This window comes from Trematomus bernacchii, unplaced genomic scaffold (genome assembly GCF_902827165.1).
Source record: "Trematomus bernacchii unplaced genomic scaffold, fTreBer1.1, whole genome shotgun sequence".
NCBI lineage: Eukaryota > Metazoa > Chordata > Actinopteri > Perciformes > Nototheniidae > Trematomus > Trematomus bernacchii.
In genome coordinates this window covers 1,196,636-1,214,960 of record NW_022987531.1, presented here as the reverse complement: position 1 = coordinate 1,214,960, position 18,325 = coordinate 1,196,636, and the positions used below count along the sequence as shown (strand labels likewise).

The following is an 18,325-nucleotide window of genomic DNA, read 5'->3' as shown; positions in this document are numbered from 1 at the left end:
TGGTGTTATTGCAATCATTATAACCACCCGTTATGTGATTTCTCTCTGAATGCAACAAAATCAGGGCCTTAAAACATCAGAATTATTATGAGATATTACAGGATTACATCTACTCAGATTCAATCAATTGATTATTAAAATACGAAAAATGTAAATGCATAACGCTCATTTGTATTATTTACTCCTCTACACTGCTGCTGCTTCCATTTCCCCGTGTGTTTTTCAGCTGCAGTTCTGCTGTCGTTCATTTATAGTTTGTGATTTTATAGAAAGCAGAACGATTTGTGTAGTGTACATGCCCTATAACATACCAGACATCCAGGGCTGGCCCTGACCAATTTGCTGCCCTAGGCAAGATTTTAGCTGGCGCCCCCCCCCCCCCAAAATGCAGACACTCACTATGACTCGTGCATGCATGCACGTGCACGATTGTGGCATGACCACCAAAACAGAAAGATATGGACACAAGATGTGTGCAAATGTATTTAGTATCCTATCCATTTGAACACGATTTAAGTGGGAGGGGGACCTAAGCTCCTCTAGGGGGGTCAGTTAAAGTTAAAAGCATCAATCTGGTGCACTTTGAGAGCAACATTAAGAGATCTATGGATACATCTCTCAACATCCATATGAAACAGAACTGAAAACAGATTTTCTTTTTATTTATGGATATTTTACAAATCACTCCCCTTTTATACTCTATTCTTGTTTATTAATAACAACTTTCTTTTACTGTCATATAGTATTTTATACTATAAGAGAATAGATGAAAATCTATTCGCGTTTTTCCCCCCACGAAAAATGCGTGTGTCGTGTCGTCTCTTTCAACCTGTCTGAGTCAGAGCGAGAGTTTAAAAAAAAAAAGTCAGAGCGAGAGTTAACAGCTCATCTAGTTGCATCTGTACTGTAGCTAGTAGCCTAGTTTCACCTACCGGGGTGGCATGGGGTGGCAACTGCCACCCTAAAAATAGGCCTTGCCACCCCAGTTGCCACCCCAGTTGGCAGCTTTGTTTTGAAAGAAAAGTTGTGGCTCATCTGACATTTATGAGAGAAAGTCTCTAATGTCCGAGTGCAAGTGAATGCAGCACAAGATGCACGTCTTGTAACCCCTCCCCTGGCGCGAGCGTGGAAATATGATTGGCGGAGATTTCATTTGAACGGGACGACGCAAAACGAGAAGCATTCGGACCCAAGTACTGAAGGAATGAGGTATTTGCGGTCTACAATGACAGAGAAGAGACTGTCAAGTTTGGCTGTACTCAACATTGAATCAAAACGCACTAAAGCTGTTGATCTTAATAAGTTTGTGAGGCGTTTTGCTGAACAAGATGGTAATCGCCGCATTCAGCTGTAATAGACATGTCAACTTGATGCTCTGCTCACGGATGAGCATACAAAAATGATGACCTTACGTGTATATATATATTTCTTTGTGGGGGTCTGCCCCCAAAAAACAGTTTTAAGTCGTGAGAAAGTCAAATAAGACGGTGTGTAAAACTACACTGCCCAGCCAAAAAAAAGTAACCACTTTGATTTAACTAGGCCAGTAGGTAGGGCTTTCCACTGGATAATAACTGAAGTATAAAAGAATGCATGACTGAAGTGATGGAGACCATGTTTGAAGGCAAACAAAAGGAGGAAATAACAGGTCAAATCAAGCAAATCCCCCTCTCAGATTCCACAGCAACCAGAAGAACATAAATACTGGCTGGTGATTTGATTAATCAGCTTTGTGATGGAATAGAAAATGCACAGTGCATTTCCTTAGCTGTGGATGAGTCCACTGACACCACTGACAATGCTCAGTTGCTGGTGTTTGTGAGTTTTTATGATGAGGCAAAGGGGGAGTTTGTTGAAGATGTGTTGGGCCTGACGAACCTCAGTGGACACACAAGGGGGCAAGACATTTATAAAGCAATAATGGGAATGCTGAATGAAAGAGGGTGCAGCTGCCTTTATTCATAACTGTGCAGCTCACACTGCGACTCTGAGGGATCAAGCACAGATAACAATGAAAACTGCTGCATACAGATTATTTTTGTTTTTGCAACCTCGTGTTAAGAATCTTGTTGCAATTGTTTAAAAGTTTGAATGACCGTAATAAACGGACCTTTGTCTTATTGAAACATTTTTTTTGGACCTTTAAGATTTGTATTTGAGTACCCCTGGTATAAGATAATAAGATGTACTTTGTTGATCCAAAATCGGGAAATGTTGTTATGTTTTTATTTTTTTTATTTTCGGCGCCCCCCATAGATTGATGCGCCCTTAGCATTCGCCTATACTGCCTATGCCAAGGGCCGGCCCTGCAGACATCACCACAAAGCAAATGGAGGCTGTCTAAACACAGTCATTTAGGACAAAGATAGATACAAATTCAAACTGAAGTGATAAGTGTATATAATGGTAACCTCCCCCCCTCCTCAGGCTGGCAGCCGTTGGTCTGGAGACCTTCGCTCTCTCGGAGCTCTTCAGCAGTATTCTGATCCCCGGCTTCTTCCTGCTGGCCTGCATCCTGCAGCTGCACTACTTCCACAAGCCCTTCATGAGGATCACCGACCTGGAGCACATCACACCCATACACAAGTAACACTCTCTAAACACTCCTCACACTCCTCACACTGCGTCATATCAGCATGTGAATGACTTTTCTTCTTCTGACAATTACTTCTGTATAAAACTGATAATATGTGTGGGATGCAAATGAGATTTTAAGCAGTATTACATTAGGAGGAGCTAGGGAGTTGAGACCTCAACCATAAGGCGCTTTCACACCGCTGTACTTTTCCCACTTTAGTTCCGATATAGTTCCGAAATGTTGTGTTCACACCAAATAAATCCGGAACTCAAATTAGTTCATGAGAACCTTTTTACCCCCTTTTCCGTCCCTGCTAGAGAGCAAGTACTTTCATGGGAGAAAAAGGTTCCTATGTCTGATTGGCTGGGCGGAAAGCAATCCACGCCCCGTAAAACTCCCAAAAAGTTTTGTGAAGCCGCCATTTTATTATCCTCGCATTAGCATTATTAGCATTAGCCCAGCGCACAAACGCAGAGAGACTAACTTATGGCAACACAAAAGAAAACATGGGAGCGGTGGAGATGAGGAGGTGTCGGCGTTCTGGCGATTTACTCGGAAGGCTTCAGTAGAAGCTGCTGGGAGTCCCAGCAGCTTCTACTGAAGCCAGTCCTCAACTCCGGGGACTTCCGGCCGGGGACTTCGGGTGGCAGTATACGCCGTGAAGTTGTTTCAGAAGAAGTGACGTCAGCGGCTTAATTTGCCTAATCCTCCCCCAGGGACTTATTCCGGTGTGAACGCGATCTGTACTTAGTTCATGAGAACTAAAGAGTTCTCATGAACTTTTGTGGGAAAAGTACTGCGGTGTGAAAGCGTCTATAGTCTTTGAAAAAAAAAATCCAGCTAAAAGAAGCAACAGAATTGTCCTTCTTTATGGCAACATTTACCTAAGCATTGTGAAATTAATTTGGCAGACAGAGGTCATATTATACATATAATCAATTACTTTAGACTTTTGAATTTTTTGAAAATATTTTGATCATAAAAATAGTCGTAGTTATTCCAATGAATGTTATCACACACAAAGCATTTGATTTAATTTAAAGAAAATGTTTTTTGTTATGAATGAATGTCAAGGAATTTGAATAGCATAGTTGAGTCTTTCAAACGTCATGTTCTCTTTTCATGGCCACTGTGATAGACTGGATGTGCTCACCATATTCCTGTCACAGCAACAGATGGAGATCTCTACTCATACCTCTGCTTTTTATGCTCAAGTTTCCCATCATCATGTGTTCCCTGGGAATTAAAATGTTTACTTTAAAAGAAACTAATGATCGCATGTTCCTCCAGGAAGAAGAGTGTGGAGAGGACTGAGCAGACTGACCCGGGGAACTTTGAAGAGGAGGAGCTGGTGACCAACATGGAGGAGGAATCTGAAGACGAAGGTGAGAGAAACTCTTTTTACAATTACTATGCAACCTTTTGACACAAATATGTAATTAAATGTACTACAAAGTTAGAACATAAACACAGCCTGAATATCTGAACATACATTCTATCCATCAGCTCACTGTGTATCTCACACAATAAAGGATGGCTCCCAAACCATTTGTACTAGTCAGATAAAGCTTTGGAATCAAATAAGTGCTAAATAAGAGACAGCTGGTTCTGTGATGGAGTCAGGGTGGCTTTGAAGTAAGAAGTGGAGGGAGCTGTTTCTTTCTTTTGAAATCCTTTTTTTAAATTGACTTTTGATGGGATCTAAATCTGTGATGGACTCCTCCATTGATGTATGTTCCTCCTCTGTCTCTCCTCCTCCTCTCTCTGTCTCTGCTCCTCCTCCTCCTCTCTCTCTCTCCTCCTCTCTCCCCCTCTCAGTGGAGTTGACCCCCAGTAAGTGGGGTCTGGTGATGGACAGGATACTGGTTCTGTCCAGAAGGTTCTCTGACAGCCTCACCAAAGTGCAAGTGTTCATCTGGAGGCTCCTGGAGCTCCACATCTTCAAGACGGTGGCCTTCTTCTCTGTGTGGGTGTCCCTGGAGGAGGTACAATCTAAGAGAGAAAGAAATGAATAGAACAGTGTAGAAAATCAGATACCTCTTTATCTTCTTAACATGCATACTTTAATCAATGTTTTTTTTTGGTATATGAGTCATCCAGTCAACATATGCTACAACCTGTGGTGGGAAATGTACTCAGACCTTTCCCTGAGTAAAGCAGCAGTACAAACTTGAAATTCCTGCATTCAAAATCTTACTTAGTTAAAGTACATAAGTATTGGCAACAAAATGTACCTCACATTCCAAAAGTAAAACAATTGTCTGCTGATTTCTGAATCATGTACACTCAATTATGAATGTGTCACAGCTGGTAAAGGTGGAGCTGCTGCTTGATATCTTAACCTATAATTATATACCAGTTGATTTATTAGTTGATTTATATTTTGTATTAGCTAATAATCTGAATCTATAGTTAGATTTCAGTTAAATGTAGCAGACTGAAAGTAAAAAATGTTGCTTCCAAAATGTGGAATGGAGGTATAAAGTAGCAAAAGGTCCAAGTACTTCAACATTTGACTTGAGTATAGCACTTGAGAAAAATGTAAGGGATAAGATAATAAGTACAACTGTAATCTTGCCTTTGGATGAGCAACTTGTAAAGGATGTGAATGAGTGTCTTTATGAAAGCTCTGTATCCGGAACACAGAGCCTCAGAGATGAATGGTCTGCACAGATCTATATGTTTTCCATAATAATACAACTTAAGTGTTTGTGTTCTGGTTGTGCAGCCCTCGGTGATGAACCTGGTCCTGGTGGTGCTCTGGTCTCTGGCCATGCCCTTCTCGCGCTTCGGGCCCATGGCCTCCTGTCTGTCCACAGCCTGGGTGTGTGTCATCATCATGTGCAAGATGCTGTACCAGCTCAGTGTGGTCAACCCAGCAGAGTACTCCAGTAACTGCAGCCTGGTGAGCACCTCTCTCTCTCTCTCTCTCTCTCTCTCTCTCTCTCTCTCTCTCTCTCTCTCTCTCTCTCTCTCTCTCTCTCTCTCTCTCTCTCTCACACAATGATTTCTGTTGTGTTTGAGTTTAATCAGGCAAGTCAGATCTGAAACCAGAGCAGTCATCATCAGAGCCATGGAGGGTTTGTGTCATTGTTTCTGATCCAGTGGGAGCTGGGGTTATACGGTGTTGATTCTCCCGCTTATAAATGTGTTTCTTTCCCTCACAGCCTCTATCAAATGAAACCAACCTGCTGCCAGAGGAGATGATGAACTCCTCCCTGTATAAAGACCCAGTGGATCCAGCCAAATGGTTTGGAATCAGGAAAGATGCGACTGTTCTGGGATACAGCAAGGTATGTTCAAGACACCCCGCTGTTTCTGGACACAGAATGAGTAAATGTGCTGTTTTTAGTGTACTTTTTCTATGTTTTGAGCTGGACAAAAGAAAAACTATTCCTCTTTGACAAACACATGTAGCCTACACATTTTAACACCGGATTAATAAGCTAACGTTAGGATAGAAAACGACATCATAATCACAGGGCTGCATCACAACCGCTAAGCTAACGATGATGTTTAGTCGTCTCATTCAGCTACTTGTTAGCAACTGCTGTTTTTAAGACACAAAGAAGCTCTGGACATTCACCAGTGGGGTATCTACTGACGTATTTTATGTCTCATTCAAAAACGTGAATATCTCTTCAATTTGGTGTGTTAACCAAATACCTTATGTCATGCATCTAACAATAAGTCAAAGTCAACTTTATTGTCAATCTTTCAGTTTGTGAGTACAGACTCGTGTAATCACGTACAAAAACCCACTGACTTTGAGACGTTTGAACCAGTATTGCTAATGTGCTAAATCGTTTTGGGTTTTCCTTCACTTCTCTTTTGAACTCAGGATTGAGTTGGTGTCCTGACTGATTTGTATTTTCTCTTTTGCAGAACCATCTGATAGTGCTGATGTTGTTGGTGTTTGAGGCCACAGTGTATCGTCACCAGGCCCATCACTACCGTCAGCTCCAGTGCTCCCCCCCCACCATCCCCGCTCTGTTCCCCTCCGCCACCAGGGACACTCTGGACCAGGGCCTCCTCCCCTGCCTCAAGTACCTGCTCAACTACACCTTCTACAAGTTCGGATTAGAGGTAAAGTGTAGCTGCTCGAGATCACTTCCTTGCTTTACCAGGGTTTTTTCGAAATAATAAAAAAAAAGACAGTAAATAAAGGAAACAACACTCAAATATTTCCAAACATTACAGTTTTAACTGCAAAAAATAATAATCAAGTAGTAAAATAACAATGATCTCTTTTGAAAGATCTGCTTCCTGATGACGGTGAATGTGATTGGCCAGCGGATGAACTTCCTGGTGATAATCCACGGCTGCTGGTTGGTAGCCATCTTGGTGAGGCGGCGGCGTGCAGCCATGGCCAGGATCTGGCCCAAATACTGCCTCTTCCTGTCCATCTTCATGATCTACCAGTACCTGCTGTGTGTGGGCATCCCACCTGCCATCTGTATGGGTGAGTCCATGTCCAGATAAGAGCTTCTACAATACACAACAACAGTGTCTTATAATAATGTTCGGTTTGTGAATAACACCAATATTGTTTATGGAGATATTATATAGTGTATATTATAATATGCCCAGTTTTCCTGCACCCAATGTGCCCTGTGGTTTCAGTCTATTCCCCATACGATCTAATGGTAACCAGTACAGTACATTCAATATAGCTAAAGTCCTGACCCACCTATTGGATCATCTCTGCTCCACTAGCTTTTTCCCAGTGGGAGTGTTTCATCTGTGAAATATCCTTCTGGGGCATTATGCCTATATTGCATGAAAATTCTTGTCTGTCCCTTTTGTAGATAAATATGTTTAAGCTCCCAGTCCCTATATCTCCCAAAAATACCCACAAAGCTGTTCTTTGTTTAGAGCTATTTAAATTACACTGTGTTATAAGAAAATGTTTAGCAAAGCATGATTAATTGCTTTTTTGTGTGTCTCAGTCACATCAGTGAAATCAAGTTTTCTCAGGGAGAGGCAAAACATTTTTCAGTTTGTATCTCTTTTTTAAGTTTGGTCTGCTGTTATATAGTAATTGAGCTGATCAGGAGATGATGTTGGTATATCAAGCACATATTACTTTTGCTTTTATGCATATAATTAAAATAAAAGAATGGTTCTCTTTTCAGCAAGGCTTTGTTTCAGTTTCTTGGCAGGGAGACATCAATGTGTAATTCAGTCCAAAAGTAATAGCATGTCATATTTAATGAATGCTGTGCGAAACATGGCATCATATTGAACTCTACTGAAGGTAAAGTACTGTAGACATTCATTGCAGAGTTGTGGAAAACTGTAGAATTGTGTAACAAATGTTCCTTACTTATCTGTTTCCTGTGTTGTTCTGCAGACTACCCGTGGAGGTGGAACACTCCAGTGCTGATTAACTCAGCTCTCATCAAATGGATCCATCTGCCCGACTTCTACACCGTGCCCAACTCCAAAAACCTCATAGGTCAGTGGTGTGTGTGTGTGTGTGTGTGTGTGTGTGTGTGTGTGTGTGTGTGTGTGTGTGTGTGTGTGTGTGTGTGTGTGTGTGTGTGTGTGTGTGTGTGTGTGTGTGTGTGTGTGTGTGTGTGTGTGTGTGTGTGTGTGTGTGTGTGTGTGTGTGTGTGTGTGTGTGTGTGTGTGTGTGTGTGTGTGTGTGTGTGTGTGTGTGTGTGTGTGTGTGTGTGTGTGTGTGTGTGTGTGTGTGTGTGTGTGTGTGTGTGTGTGTGTGTGTGTGTGTGTGTTTGAGTTTATACAATCTATGTTGTGTACATCTTAGTGTACAGCAGCCATGTATTTCACTGTCATTCTGTTTGTGATTAAACTCATCCCATCCACGTTGCTATTTATTCCATTGGTGTGAAGCTACTGTGAATACACCTCATGCACAGATGCTTCACATTTAAAGCCTTTAGTAACTCAGGTTTCCCTGTCCTGGTCTATTTGCGATTCATGATACTCAATTTAACAAAAGAGCCACTAAAGTACAGCTAAAGTCCAGGTATCTCATCCCAACACTATTAAAGTGTTCTAATTGAGCAATATTAAGGTGTTTTTGCTGACAAAAATATGATGATGATGATGATGATGATGATGATGAAGGTGTGTTGTGTGTGTCACAGCGGACTTTGTGCTGCTGGTGTGTGCGTCTCAGCAGTGGAAGGTGTTTGAGTGTGAGACCACGGAGGACTGGATGGTTCTGGCCGGAGAGAACACCGACGACCCCGACCCCATGGAGGGGCGACTGTTCAACCCAGCCCCCAACTTCATCAACTGCAGGTACTCTGTCTGTCTGTCTGTCTGTCTGTCTGTCTGTCTGTCTGTCTGTCTGTCTGTCTGTCTGTCTGTCTGTCTGTCTGTCTGTCTGTCTGTCTGTCTGTCTGTCGTCTGTCTGTCTGTCTGTTTTATATTTCTTATTAACTAACATGTACACAGAATAATACCAACATATTTATCACAAGCTTAAATCTGATGTTGATATTATGTAAGGCTTGGATAGCTGTCGTTCAAATCACTATTAACTTGACATGAATGTGAATATTTGAATATTTATAAATTAGAAATGTTAGTAATCTAAAGTTGCGTCATCGATTTAAAATGTTTTGGACATTAATGTTGTCTCTCCCTGTCCCCCCCCCCCCAGGAGTTACCTGGACATGGCAAAGGTGTTGGTGTTCCGCCACCTCTTATGGTTCGTGCTGTCTGTGGTGTTCATCACCGGGGCGACCAGGATCTCTGTGTTCGGGCTGGGCTACCTGCTGGCCTGCTTCTTCTTCCTGCTGTTCGGGTCCCGGCTGCTGGTGAAGTCCTCCAGGACCCGCCTCGCCCTGTGGGACTGTCTCATCATGTACAACGTGGCCGTCATCATTTCTAAAAACATGCTATCAGTAAGTATACAGCTCATCATGTCTTATCACGTTTGGCGTGTACATCGATTCCTCTGACTATTTGTGGCCCGGCTAGTGATGTCATCAGGTCCATGTGCCCGCTGTGGATGAATCCTCTTAAATAATCTGCACACATCCGCTCTTGCTCACACTGTCACTCAAAGTCGTTTTTCTCAAACTTAAAGATGCATAGAAGTTCCCCAGTCATATTCCTTTTCTCTGTGTGTGTTTCAGATCCTGGCGTGTGTGTTTGTGTTTGAGATGCAGAAGAGCTTCTGTTGGGTGATTCAACTCTTCAGCCTGGTGTGCACGGTCAAAGGATACTATGACCGTAAGTGCTTTATTAATATTATTCCTTGGGCTATTATCTAGATAAGCTAGCATAGGTGATTTATTCTTGCATTGTGTTTCATTGTTTTTATCTTGGTTAATAAAGGACAAGTGATTTAGTATTAAACATTACAATTAATAACAAAAATAAATCCCTTTTCCTTATAATTCTTAAACTGGATCAACATTAGACAGTTTTTTTGTTGCTTAAACTCTGACTGTGTATTAATGAGCTTGTCTTTTATGTAACAACATAGCATTCACATGCTATTATACCAGAAAGTCCCACCTGACAGAGGCAGTTACACACAGTAGTGTTCTGCAGAAAGCCACATGTGTAATGGTGTGTTTTCTCCCCACAGCAAAAGCAGTGAGTGATAAGACGTGCAGCCTCCCGGTGGAGGAGGCGGGCGTCATCTGGGACAGCATCTGCTTCCTGTGCCTGCTGCTGCAGAGGAGGGTCTTCCTCAGTTTCTACTTCCTGCATGTGACCGCAGAGCTGCAGGCCTCTGCCAAACAGGCCTTCAGGTAACACCAGGAAGTGACTGATGAGGGAGTGAGGAAGGGGTCACCAGATAATTACATGACATTTTATCACAGATCGCAAAAAAGGTGACATACTATAGTATACTTTATGCAAAGTGCCAATAGAAAGTATTCGCCCCACTCTGAATTGTTTGGGTTATAATTGTTAACAACATTGAATTTTAATTAGTTGCAAAGATTCATTAACCATTAAAAGAATTGTCTACATGTCACATAATTAGCCTCACCAAATGCTGGGACCTCTGTTTCTTTCTTCAGGGGGTTTGAGCTCTTCAGAGCCAGCATCGTGAAGAACATCAAGTTCCACCAACAGGTTGAGAGGAAGTCTCTGTCACAGCTCAAGAGATCGTAAGTGTTACACTACAGTAAGTGCAGCTGATGGACATTGTTTCAGGAGAGGCGTTGTAACAGTGGACCAAAGAGAAAGTAGAAGGCTGGCTGCAGGTGAACGCTCTGTTAGCATTGTTCGTCAGTCCACCTATTTTTAATACATTTGTTTTGTGATTTTGTACAGACATTTGTGGCGCCCAGACTTTGGTGATCCTCTGATTGTTCCTTATGTTACTGTGCAGCTGAAGTTTTAGGTTAACTTGCTAGCATGGCTGTAGGCTCTGACTGATATGTTGTCTGGCTTAAAGCATATGGACACCTGATCTTTGTTCTGATTTGTGATCGTTGAAGATGTGATTGCCTTAGTGTTGGTTAGGTCCATAGGCTACTGTAACCTAAACAGACTGTAACCCTCAGTTATCAACACATTGTGAAAGGTTGAGCAATGAGTCGTTTCCCTGGCTCCACTGCGCTTATACAGATTTGGTCTGTTAGGGACTGTCTCTACTTCAGGATTCTTCTAACTGAAGCTGAGGAAAGAGGCTGTGAGCTGCACTGTATTGGAGATGGTGAAGTTCAAATGTTTGTAGACAATAAGCAAACAAGTTGTGAGATTAAGTCTGTTCTGAAGGGGATACTACAATAACAACAGAGGAATCGATCAGGTAGATTTTTGTGGGGTATGTTTTGAATGTTCATAGAGTTCTGCACATAAGCAGAAATCGTGCTGAAACACATATTAGATACCACAGGTTTATACATTCATTAATAAATAAGGATGTGACAATCAGTTTGTCTCAGAGTTTTTGCACAATTCATTTGTAGCGTCCAATTTAATAAAATGTCAACTTAAAAAATATTTTATTAAGACCTGCCTGCCACAATTTTCAGTTAGTGGATTGGATGTGGCAAGAAAACCATAGTTGACACCAGGAAGATGTAGCTTTACATTAGGGCCACAGATCATATTTATTATATAATGAATTCTGTTTCCTGCCCTTCCCTTTCTGTCCTCTCCTCTCAGGATGCAGAGGATTCGCTCCAAGCAGCAGAAGTACAAAGGTGGACACAAAACAAGTGAAGACTCTACTGAGAGTCACACTGCTGGTAGGTTTACTGGTCGACTCGAAGCTATCAGGAAACCAAACAGATCTCTGGGCCTGTCCGTATGTCAACTTGTTTTTATCTGCAGATGCTGCAACCTCAGGGTTTTGTCAGTTTGACTTTGAAGCACAGAACCCAGCTAAGCCTGCAGATAGAGGAATGTTGTGACAGTGGACTGAACTGTAGTGTTTTCACATTGATATACCACATCCTTCACATACCACGTGTTTACTTAAAATGATATGAATCAATGTATAACTATTAAACTGCAAAAGAACCCTACAGCTTGCTGAGACTCACATTCCTGCTGTTGACCTGTTTAGTTTGATCATAAAGCATGCTGCAACCTTGTTTTTGAAAGTTGCACTGTTAACACATTTATATTATTATAATCCCATTATGTTGTTCTTGCGAAACCTAAGCCTTTTTCTTACTGACAGTGTCCGGGGAGAATCAAGACTGCAATTGTCAGTTTCACACATAGCACACAAAGAAGCCTTCACGTTTACTGAAATACTTTGTTTGGAATAGACGAGGTGTGGCGCCTGGATAGAGTGTACAGGAGACAAGATTTGATTTTGGTAAAAAAATATCAACATTTTAGCGAGGGCCCTTACCAACAGAAGTTCCTGAATCAAGTCGTCTCTCTAGTAAGACTTTTTTATGGCCATTTTAATGAAAAATGATCCAACCTCTTTACCATTACATTTTTTCTGTACCATTACATTTTTTACATTACATGTCACTTGTTAGACGCTTTTATCCAAAGCGACTTGCATACATTCAGTACTGTGGGCAATCCCCACAGGAGCCATTTGTGGTGAAGTGTCTTGCCCAGGGACACAGCCTCCCACCGGATGTCTGTTTGTTTTGGTTGTATGCAATCAAATCAACTCTCCTCACATGTGGCTCTATTCAGACATGGCATGAACGCAATAATAATATAATGGAATCTCCTGGGCACATTCATGTTTCCATGAAGATAAACCATTTTAACGATCTTTTGGCATTCACGTAGCACCACCGAAACCCAAATTAATGTTTTTAAAACTCTATGATTGGCAGAACCATTGTCAGGTTTGTCGTGTGAATGAATCCTCTTCCTCCCATCTTAACCTTCTCTTGTTCCCCTCCAGAGGCCAAGAGAGGCAAGAGGGGTTCCAGGAAGAAGAAGTGGCACCAGCCGTGGATGGACCATGCTTCAGGTGATGCAAACACTTTTTATCTTTGCTGCTGATAACCTAAATGAGGCATCAAGTATACTGTAAGAGAGACTGTAATGTGTTTGTTCATGTCACAGTGCTCCACTCTGGAGAGTACTACCTGTTTGAGTCAGACAGTGAGGATGAAGAGGAGTCTGAAGAACAGAAGCCTCAGAAACAGACTGCCTCTCAGGTCAGATACAAAACTGATTTACAAATAACCATAACAAAAATATCCAAGTACAGACACATTTGTCATTATGCATGGAAAGTTTCACCAGTAACATCGTAGAGTCTAATTTTCTGATGTTTCTGTTTCTTCCCTCAGTTAGCGTACAAGGCGTGGGTGAGCAGCGTGAAGACCGCTCTGAGAGAACGGCAGAGAAACCAGAGACAGCTGAAAAGGATCGAGAGGAAAGAGAAGGAGAGAGAAGGGAGAGTGGATTCACAGCAGGAGGCTTTCTCTGCCATAGGTGAGATATTCTTACCATGTTACCATGGTGTTGTCAGCTGGTCCCATAAACCTTTGCTACAGTATGTTATTATGTGTTGCCATTGCCAATTTATTTGCCATTACATTCCTACTTAAGTGCACTACAGGAATTCTATGAGTTCATTAGAAGAGACAGCAACCGGATGCTGTTTTTGTAAGGATTTTAGGACTCTTTACCTTAATTACGACAGCTATTCTGTACAAACTGTGAAGTCCACTGAGACAAATGTAACATTTGTGATATTGGGCTATATAAATAAACATTGATTGATTGATGTGAGAATGCTGTTTATCAACTTTAGTTTAGCCTTCAACACCATCATCCCGTCCAAACTGATCTCTCAGCTTGGAGACTTTTGTTTAAAGACTTCCCTCTGTTACTTGAGGCTGCACTTCCATGTCTCCTCAACCACAGAATTTGGTGTCCCTCAAGGCTTTGTACTAGGTCCTTTCGCCTATTCCCTTTTCACCTATGACTGCCCCCCTGTACAGTGTTCCAATACAATTATTACATTTGCAGACAACACAAAGTTTGACCTTGATAACAACAAAGATGAGTCCAGGACCTGGCTCTCAACAACAACATAACCAAAGAGCCCACTGAGATGTAATAAAGACCAAAGGCATGCGCGTGTTGCCAGTTAGAAACTTCTGGGCCGCCAGATAGCTTAGTGTTAAGAGCTCGCGGCCAAGTATGCAGGTTTGAATCCCGCTTGCTGAACTTCCAGGCACCCTCTGGCCCAAAAAGATAGCTAAAAGAGAAGAGAAATATTTGGGTGGGCAGATCATGAAGGACCTCTCCTGTACCAACATATAAAACCAGGTCAAGAAAGCTCACCAGGCACCACAGTTCTTGCACCTATGGTTAGAACTAAGTTAGCAACTGCAACTCAGTATTTATCAGAATCAGAATAGCTTTATTCGTCCCACAGAGGGGAAATGTACATTGTTACAGCAGAAAAGAGCCAAAGACAGCTTAATGTTATACTGAGAAAACAAATGGTGCAATGACAATAAAGTGAAATCTAACCTATATGCATATAGCGCTTGCTTAATCATAGGGTCACTGTGCAGGACAGAACTTCTTCCAGAAATTCAACTTATACTGTGAGAGGAGTGGAATTTCCCTTTAGAAATACTCAGGAATAATTCCTCTATAGCCAGCATAATTTCAGCCTCCCACATTTGTTTGTATGTGTGAGTGTAGGTTGTGGAGACAGTGATGTGTTTGAGGACCCTTGCCTTCAGGAGGAGGAGCCAGAGGAACAGGAGTCTGGTAGGTTCACATTTGTTTTGCTTCCTCAACCTTTCACCCTCACAACATGTTTTGACAGTGTGTATTAAATGAATGGCTTCCTGTTTATAGTACTTAAGAGATAATTGGTTCAGATTCTAGACTTTATTATGTATGATTACCCATAATAATAAGACGGTACATAGATACAAGTACAAACATGCAACAGCACATCCTATTTAATAGATCTCATGTATTATGTGTCTGGGTTAAGGGAACCTAAACACTCCGAAGCAAAGTCAGTAGCACAAAGGTAATCCAGTTCAGCAATTTATTTAACTTCAGAACAATGAACAATGGCAAAAACAATAAACAAAAATGATTACTTAACTACAGTAAATGAACCCTAAACTCCACTTACCAAAAAAGAACAAACCAAGAACAAAAGCTTCAGACCTGAGCTCCCATCATCTGAAGAACGGGAGGATCAGGGCTCCACAGAAAACAAAGGGCTTTTCTACTACACTGGTTCTAGTGTTCAAAATTCAAAATGATAACAGGAGCAGGTTCATTATACATTATAAAACAAGACAGAACTAGTAGAAATGTGATGATATTTGGACTGCTCTGCATATATCTTCTCTACATACAGTTCATTTAAAAAATAACTGTATCCGCTATATCTATTCAATATATGGAAATAAACCTACACAAAAAAAGAGGTTTCTCAGAAGTTGAATCCACAGTCAATCACAGCTCGTCTCTGTCTCTGTCCGGGCGCTACAGGTCACGGGGAGATGGTTCAGAGGATCCTGGACATCCTGCGCTTCCTATTGGCCGTCGTGCTGGCCATGGTGGACGGGCTGACTCAGTGGCTGAACCTGCTGACCAAACAGTACAGAGAGACATCCACTGTCCTGTGCAACGAGCGCTACTTCATCATACACAAGATACAGCAGGTACACACAATGATGATCACATACGAGTTACACATTCAGCGCACACACTCACACTCAGGTGTGTCTCCCTCCACAGCATAACGCCACAGCAGACTCCACAGAGGAGCAGCTCTCTCAGGACAGTGAGAGTCCCACTCTGGAGACCTGCCTGGATGAGAGCGATCCAGACTTCCCCAGATACAGGTGAGTGTGGAAGAAAGAGTGTGTCACGGTGTCTTTTATTCACAATCCACAAATGGGTGAGACACCACACCCTGTTGAGCTGTCTGAGGGCTTCTTAAGATTTAATAAACTATGAATGTTTCATATCCATGTAACGGGAAGAAACTCAGCTAACTGATGATATGAACAATTTTTAGCAAAAAAAAACACAAGACTAATGCTGAGCCTCTGAATTAGCCCTGAGCGAAAGAATGCTAACGCCGTTAGCACAGAACTCACGGTATAAAACCCTTATTACTTATCGTAAATGCACATCCAACCCATCGATTAGCATCGTGAGATTACACAGATTCGATAGGTATCAGTATCATCACTCCATGGTCAAAACTCGCGACATGGGAAACAAAAACAGACATCACAACACGTGGCATTAGGTAGCAAACACGGCACATTTCTTACCTTAGCTGTTATTCTGATCAAAAGTTGTCTTCAATGGCATTAAAACGATAAAAACGCTGCTGAAGGTTAATCCATATGTTAAAGGTGGGGTAGGTAAGTTTGAGAAACCGGCTCGAGATACACTTTTTGTTATATTCCATGGAATGCTCTTAACATCCCGATAGCAATGAATATAAAAAGCACGACCAATCATTTTAGCCGGCCCGGCTAAAATAACTGGATGGCCTACCTGCCTGTCAGCCTTCCATCTGTGCACAAACTTATCTCGTGCCCTCATTGGTCATGTGCACGTTTGTGTGTGTTGGAGGAGAGGCTCTGTAAGGAAGTGGCAGATTTTTTCCGGCTGTGTATTTTCAAATTCTAGCGCACTCGAGCTGGTTTCTCCAAAATTACCTACCCCACCTTTAATCCAATGTGTCTGTGTCACTTTGAAATGATTTCTGATAATCCATCAGCAATAAACCTAGTTTTATGTTTTCAGATTTCAGAGCTAAGATAGGTTTCGCTTTGGGCAAACTGCGTGCGCAGAGCTCTCATTTCTCAATGGTAACGTGTGTGTGTGTATGTGGAAATTCCCCTTCGATTCTATTGGCTCTAACGGTTCAAAAGAGTCATGTCAATCATCAAAATCGACCAATGGGTTCCAGAGAAACGGCAAATACGCCCAGATCAGCCCAAATGACCCCAGAGGTGGAGTTTTTGTTGCTAAACCTCTCTAAAAAGGTCAAATGTCACTTGTTTTGCATCAATCTTGATACAGGGTACTTATTATATGTTGTACTTTGGATTCCTAAAGCTTTTAGTCTACTAACCCATCCAAGGGTGGTTTTCACTATAAGTAATGTTTTTTTTAATGTTCAATCTGAATTTTCTTTAAAATAAAAAACATCTATATTGATTCTGACTTTTCTACATCCAACTCACAGGTTTATCATTACTTTGAGAAAAAAGATTATTAATTTTCCCCTTTTAGAAGTGAAGTTATGGTCATTTCTTCTGGAAATGTCATTTTCGAGCCTGAGACCTGAAAGACAGGCTTGGGGCTTAACAGAGCACATCATGTAAATATGATCCACACCCTGGCAGGAGTACATAGCTTCAGGTGATGTAATGAGAGCCTGTCTTTATTCTGTTAACATGTTTAGTGTCACTACTGGTGAGGCTCTTTATAACATGTTAGTGACACTTAGTGGTGGAAAGTAACTAAAGCACACTGAACCAAGTACTGTAGTTAAGTACAATTTTAAAGTAACTTGAGTATTTCCATTTAACGCTACTTTATAACTTTCTGCCGCTACATTTAAAAAAAATATATATATTTACAATATATTTATTTTGACATAAACCAGTGCAATAACTGTTTAAGATACAAAAAGTGCAATTATCCAAAGTGGTAAACTTGCATCGTTTGTGTATCAGAGCTTTGTTTACATCAGTAACATGGTGATTGAGACAAAAATATCAACACTTTTAATAATTACACATATATAATCATACAGAGGACATTTCTGCAGAATAAATACTTTCACTTTTGATACTTTATGTAGGTTTCTGATCATTTTTTTCCAATTAAACTAAGTGAGATTTTAAATTGTGAGATTTCCCCTTGTAATGGAGTATTATCACATTGATGTATTGGTTCTTTTACTCAAGTAAAAGATCTGAATTCCACCCATCTAGACAGTTGGATTCCCACATTTTTTCTGTATCCATAATGTGTGTGTACGTGTGTGTGTTGAATCAGCTGCCTGGAGGTGGACAGCAGGGAGGTGACGGGCCGCTCCACCCCCAGGCCCGGGCTCAACAGCTCTGGGGACCTGTTGACTCCAGACCCCCCCTCCAGCAGCACGGAGCTGATGCCAGTGGAGAGCAAACAACAGAACAGACACTCGAGAACAGCCAGCGAGCTGCTGGGAGACAGGTAGGAGCTCAGGGATGGAAATTCAGTTTTGAGCAATATGACTGGAAAACAAAGAGGCTTCTGGAAGCTGGAACTGATATCTGACAATACTGAAGGTTTAACCAAAGCTTGGCCAAGGGAAACGGCAGA

The 18,325-nt window shown here is 41.6% G+C and overlaps 1 protein-coding gene across 1 annotated transcript in view; it reads left to right on the top strand.

Annotated features, from left to right (window-relative positions):
- The window catches only part of piezo1 (piezo-type mechanosensitive ion channel component 1), a 97,066-nt gene that overhangs the window by 63,329 nt on the left and 15,412 nt on the right, over window positions 1–18,325 (top strand). The window contains exons 16-36 of the mRNA XM_034121749.1: window positions 2,428–2,586; window positions 3,869–3,963; window positions 4,397–4,563; window positions 5,307–5,483; window positions 5,746–5,871; window positions 6,464–6,664; window positions 6,836–7,040; window positions 7,932–8,036; window positions 8,692–8,848; window positions 9,213–9,456; window positions 9,691–9,787; window positions 10,149–10,314; window positions 10,591–10,680; window positions 11,687–11,769; window positions 12,903–12,971; window positions 13,067–13,161; window positions 13,297–13,441; window positions 14,669–14,737; window positions 15,482–15,654; window positions 15,731–15,837; window positions 18,020–18,196. Of these exons, the coding sequence (XP_033977640.1) occupies window positions 2,428–2,586; window positions 3,869–3,963; window positions 4,397–4,563; window positions 5,307–5,483; window positions 5,746–5,871; window positions 6,464–6,664; window positions 6,836–7,040; window positions 7,932–8,036; window positions 8,692–8,848; window positions 9,213–9,456; window positions 9,691–9,787; window positions 10,149–10,314; window positions 10,591–10,680; window positions 11,687–11,769; window positions 12,903–12,971; window positions 13,067–13,161; window positions 13,297–13,441; window positions 14,669–14,737; window positions 15,482–15,654; window positions 15,731–15,837; window positions 18,020–18,196 (2,907 nt within the window). The remainder of the gene's footprint in view (window positions 1–2,427; window positions 2,587–3,868; window positions 3,964–4,396; window positions 4,564–5,306; window positions 5,484–5,745; window positions 5,872–6,463; window positions 6,665–6,835; window positions 7,041–7,931; window positions 8,037–8,691; window positions 8,849–9,212; window positions 9,457–9,690; window positions 9,788–10,148; window positions 10,315–10,590; window positions 10,681–11,686; window positions 11,770–12,902; window positions 12,972–13,066; window positions 13,162–13,296; window positions 13,442–14,668; window positions 14,738–15,481; window positions 15,655–15,730; window positions 15,838–18,019; window positions 18,197–18,325) is intronic.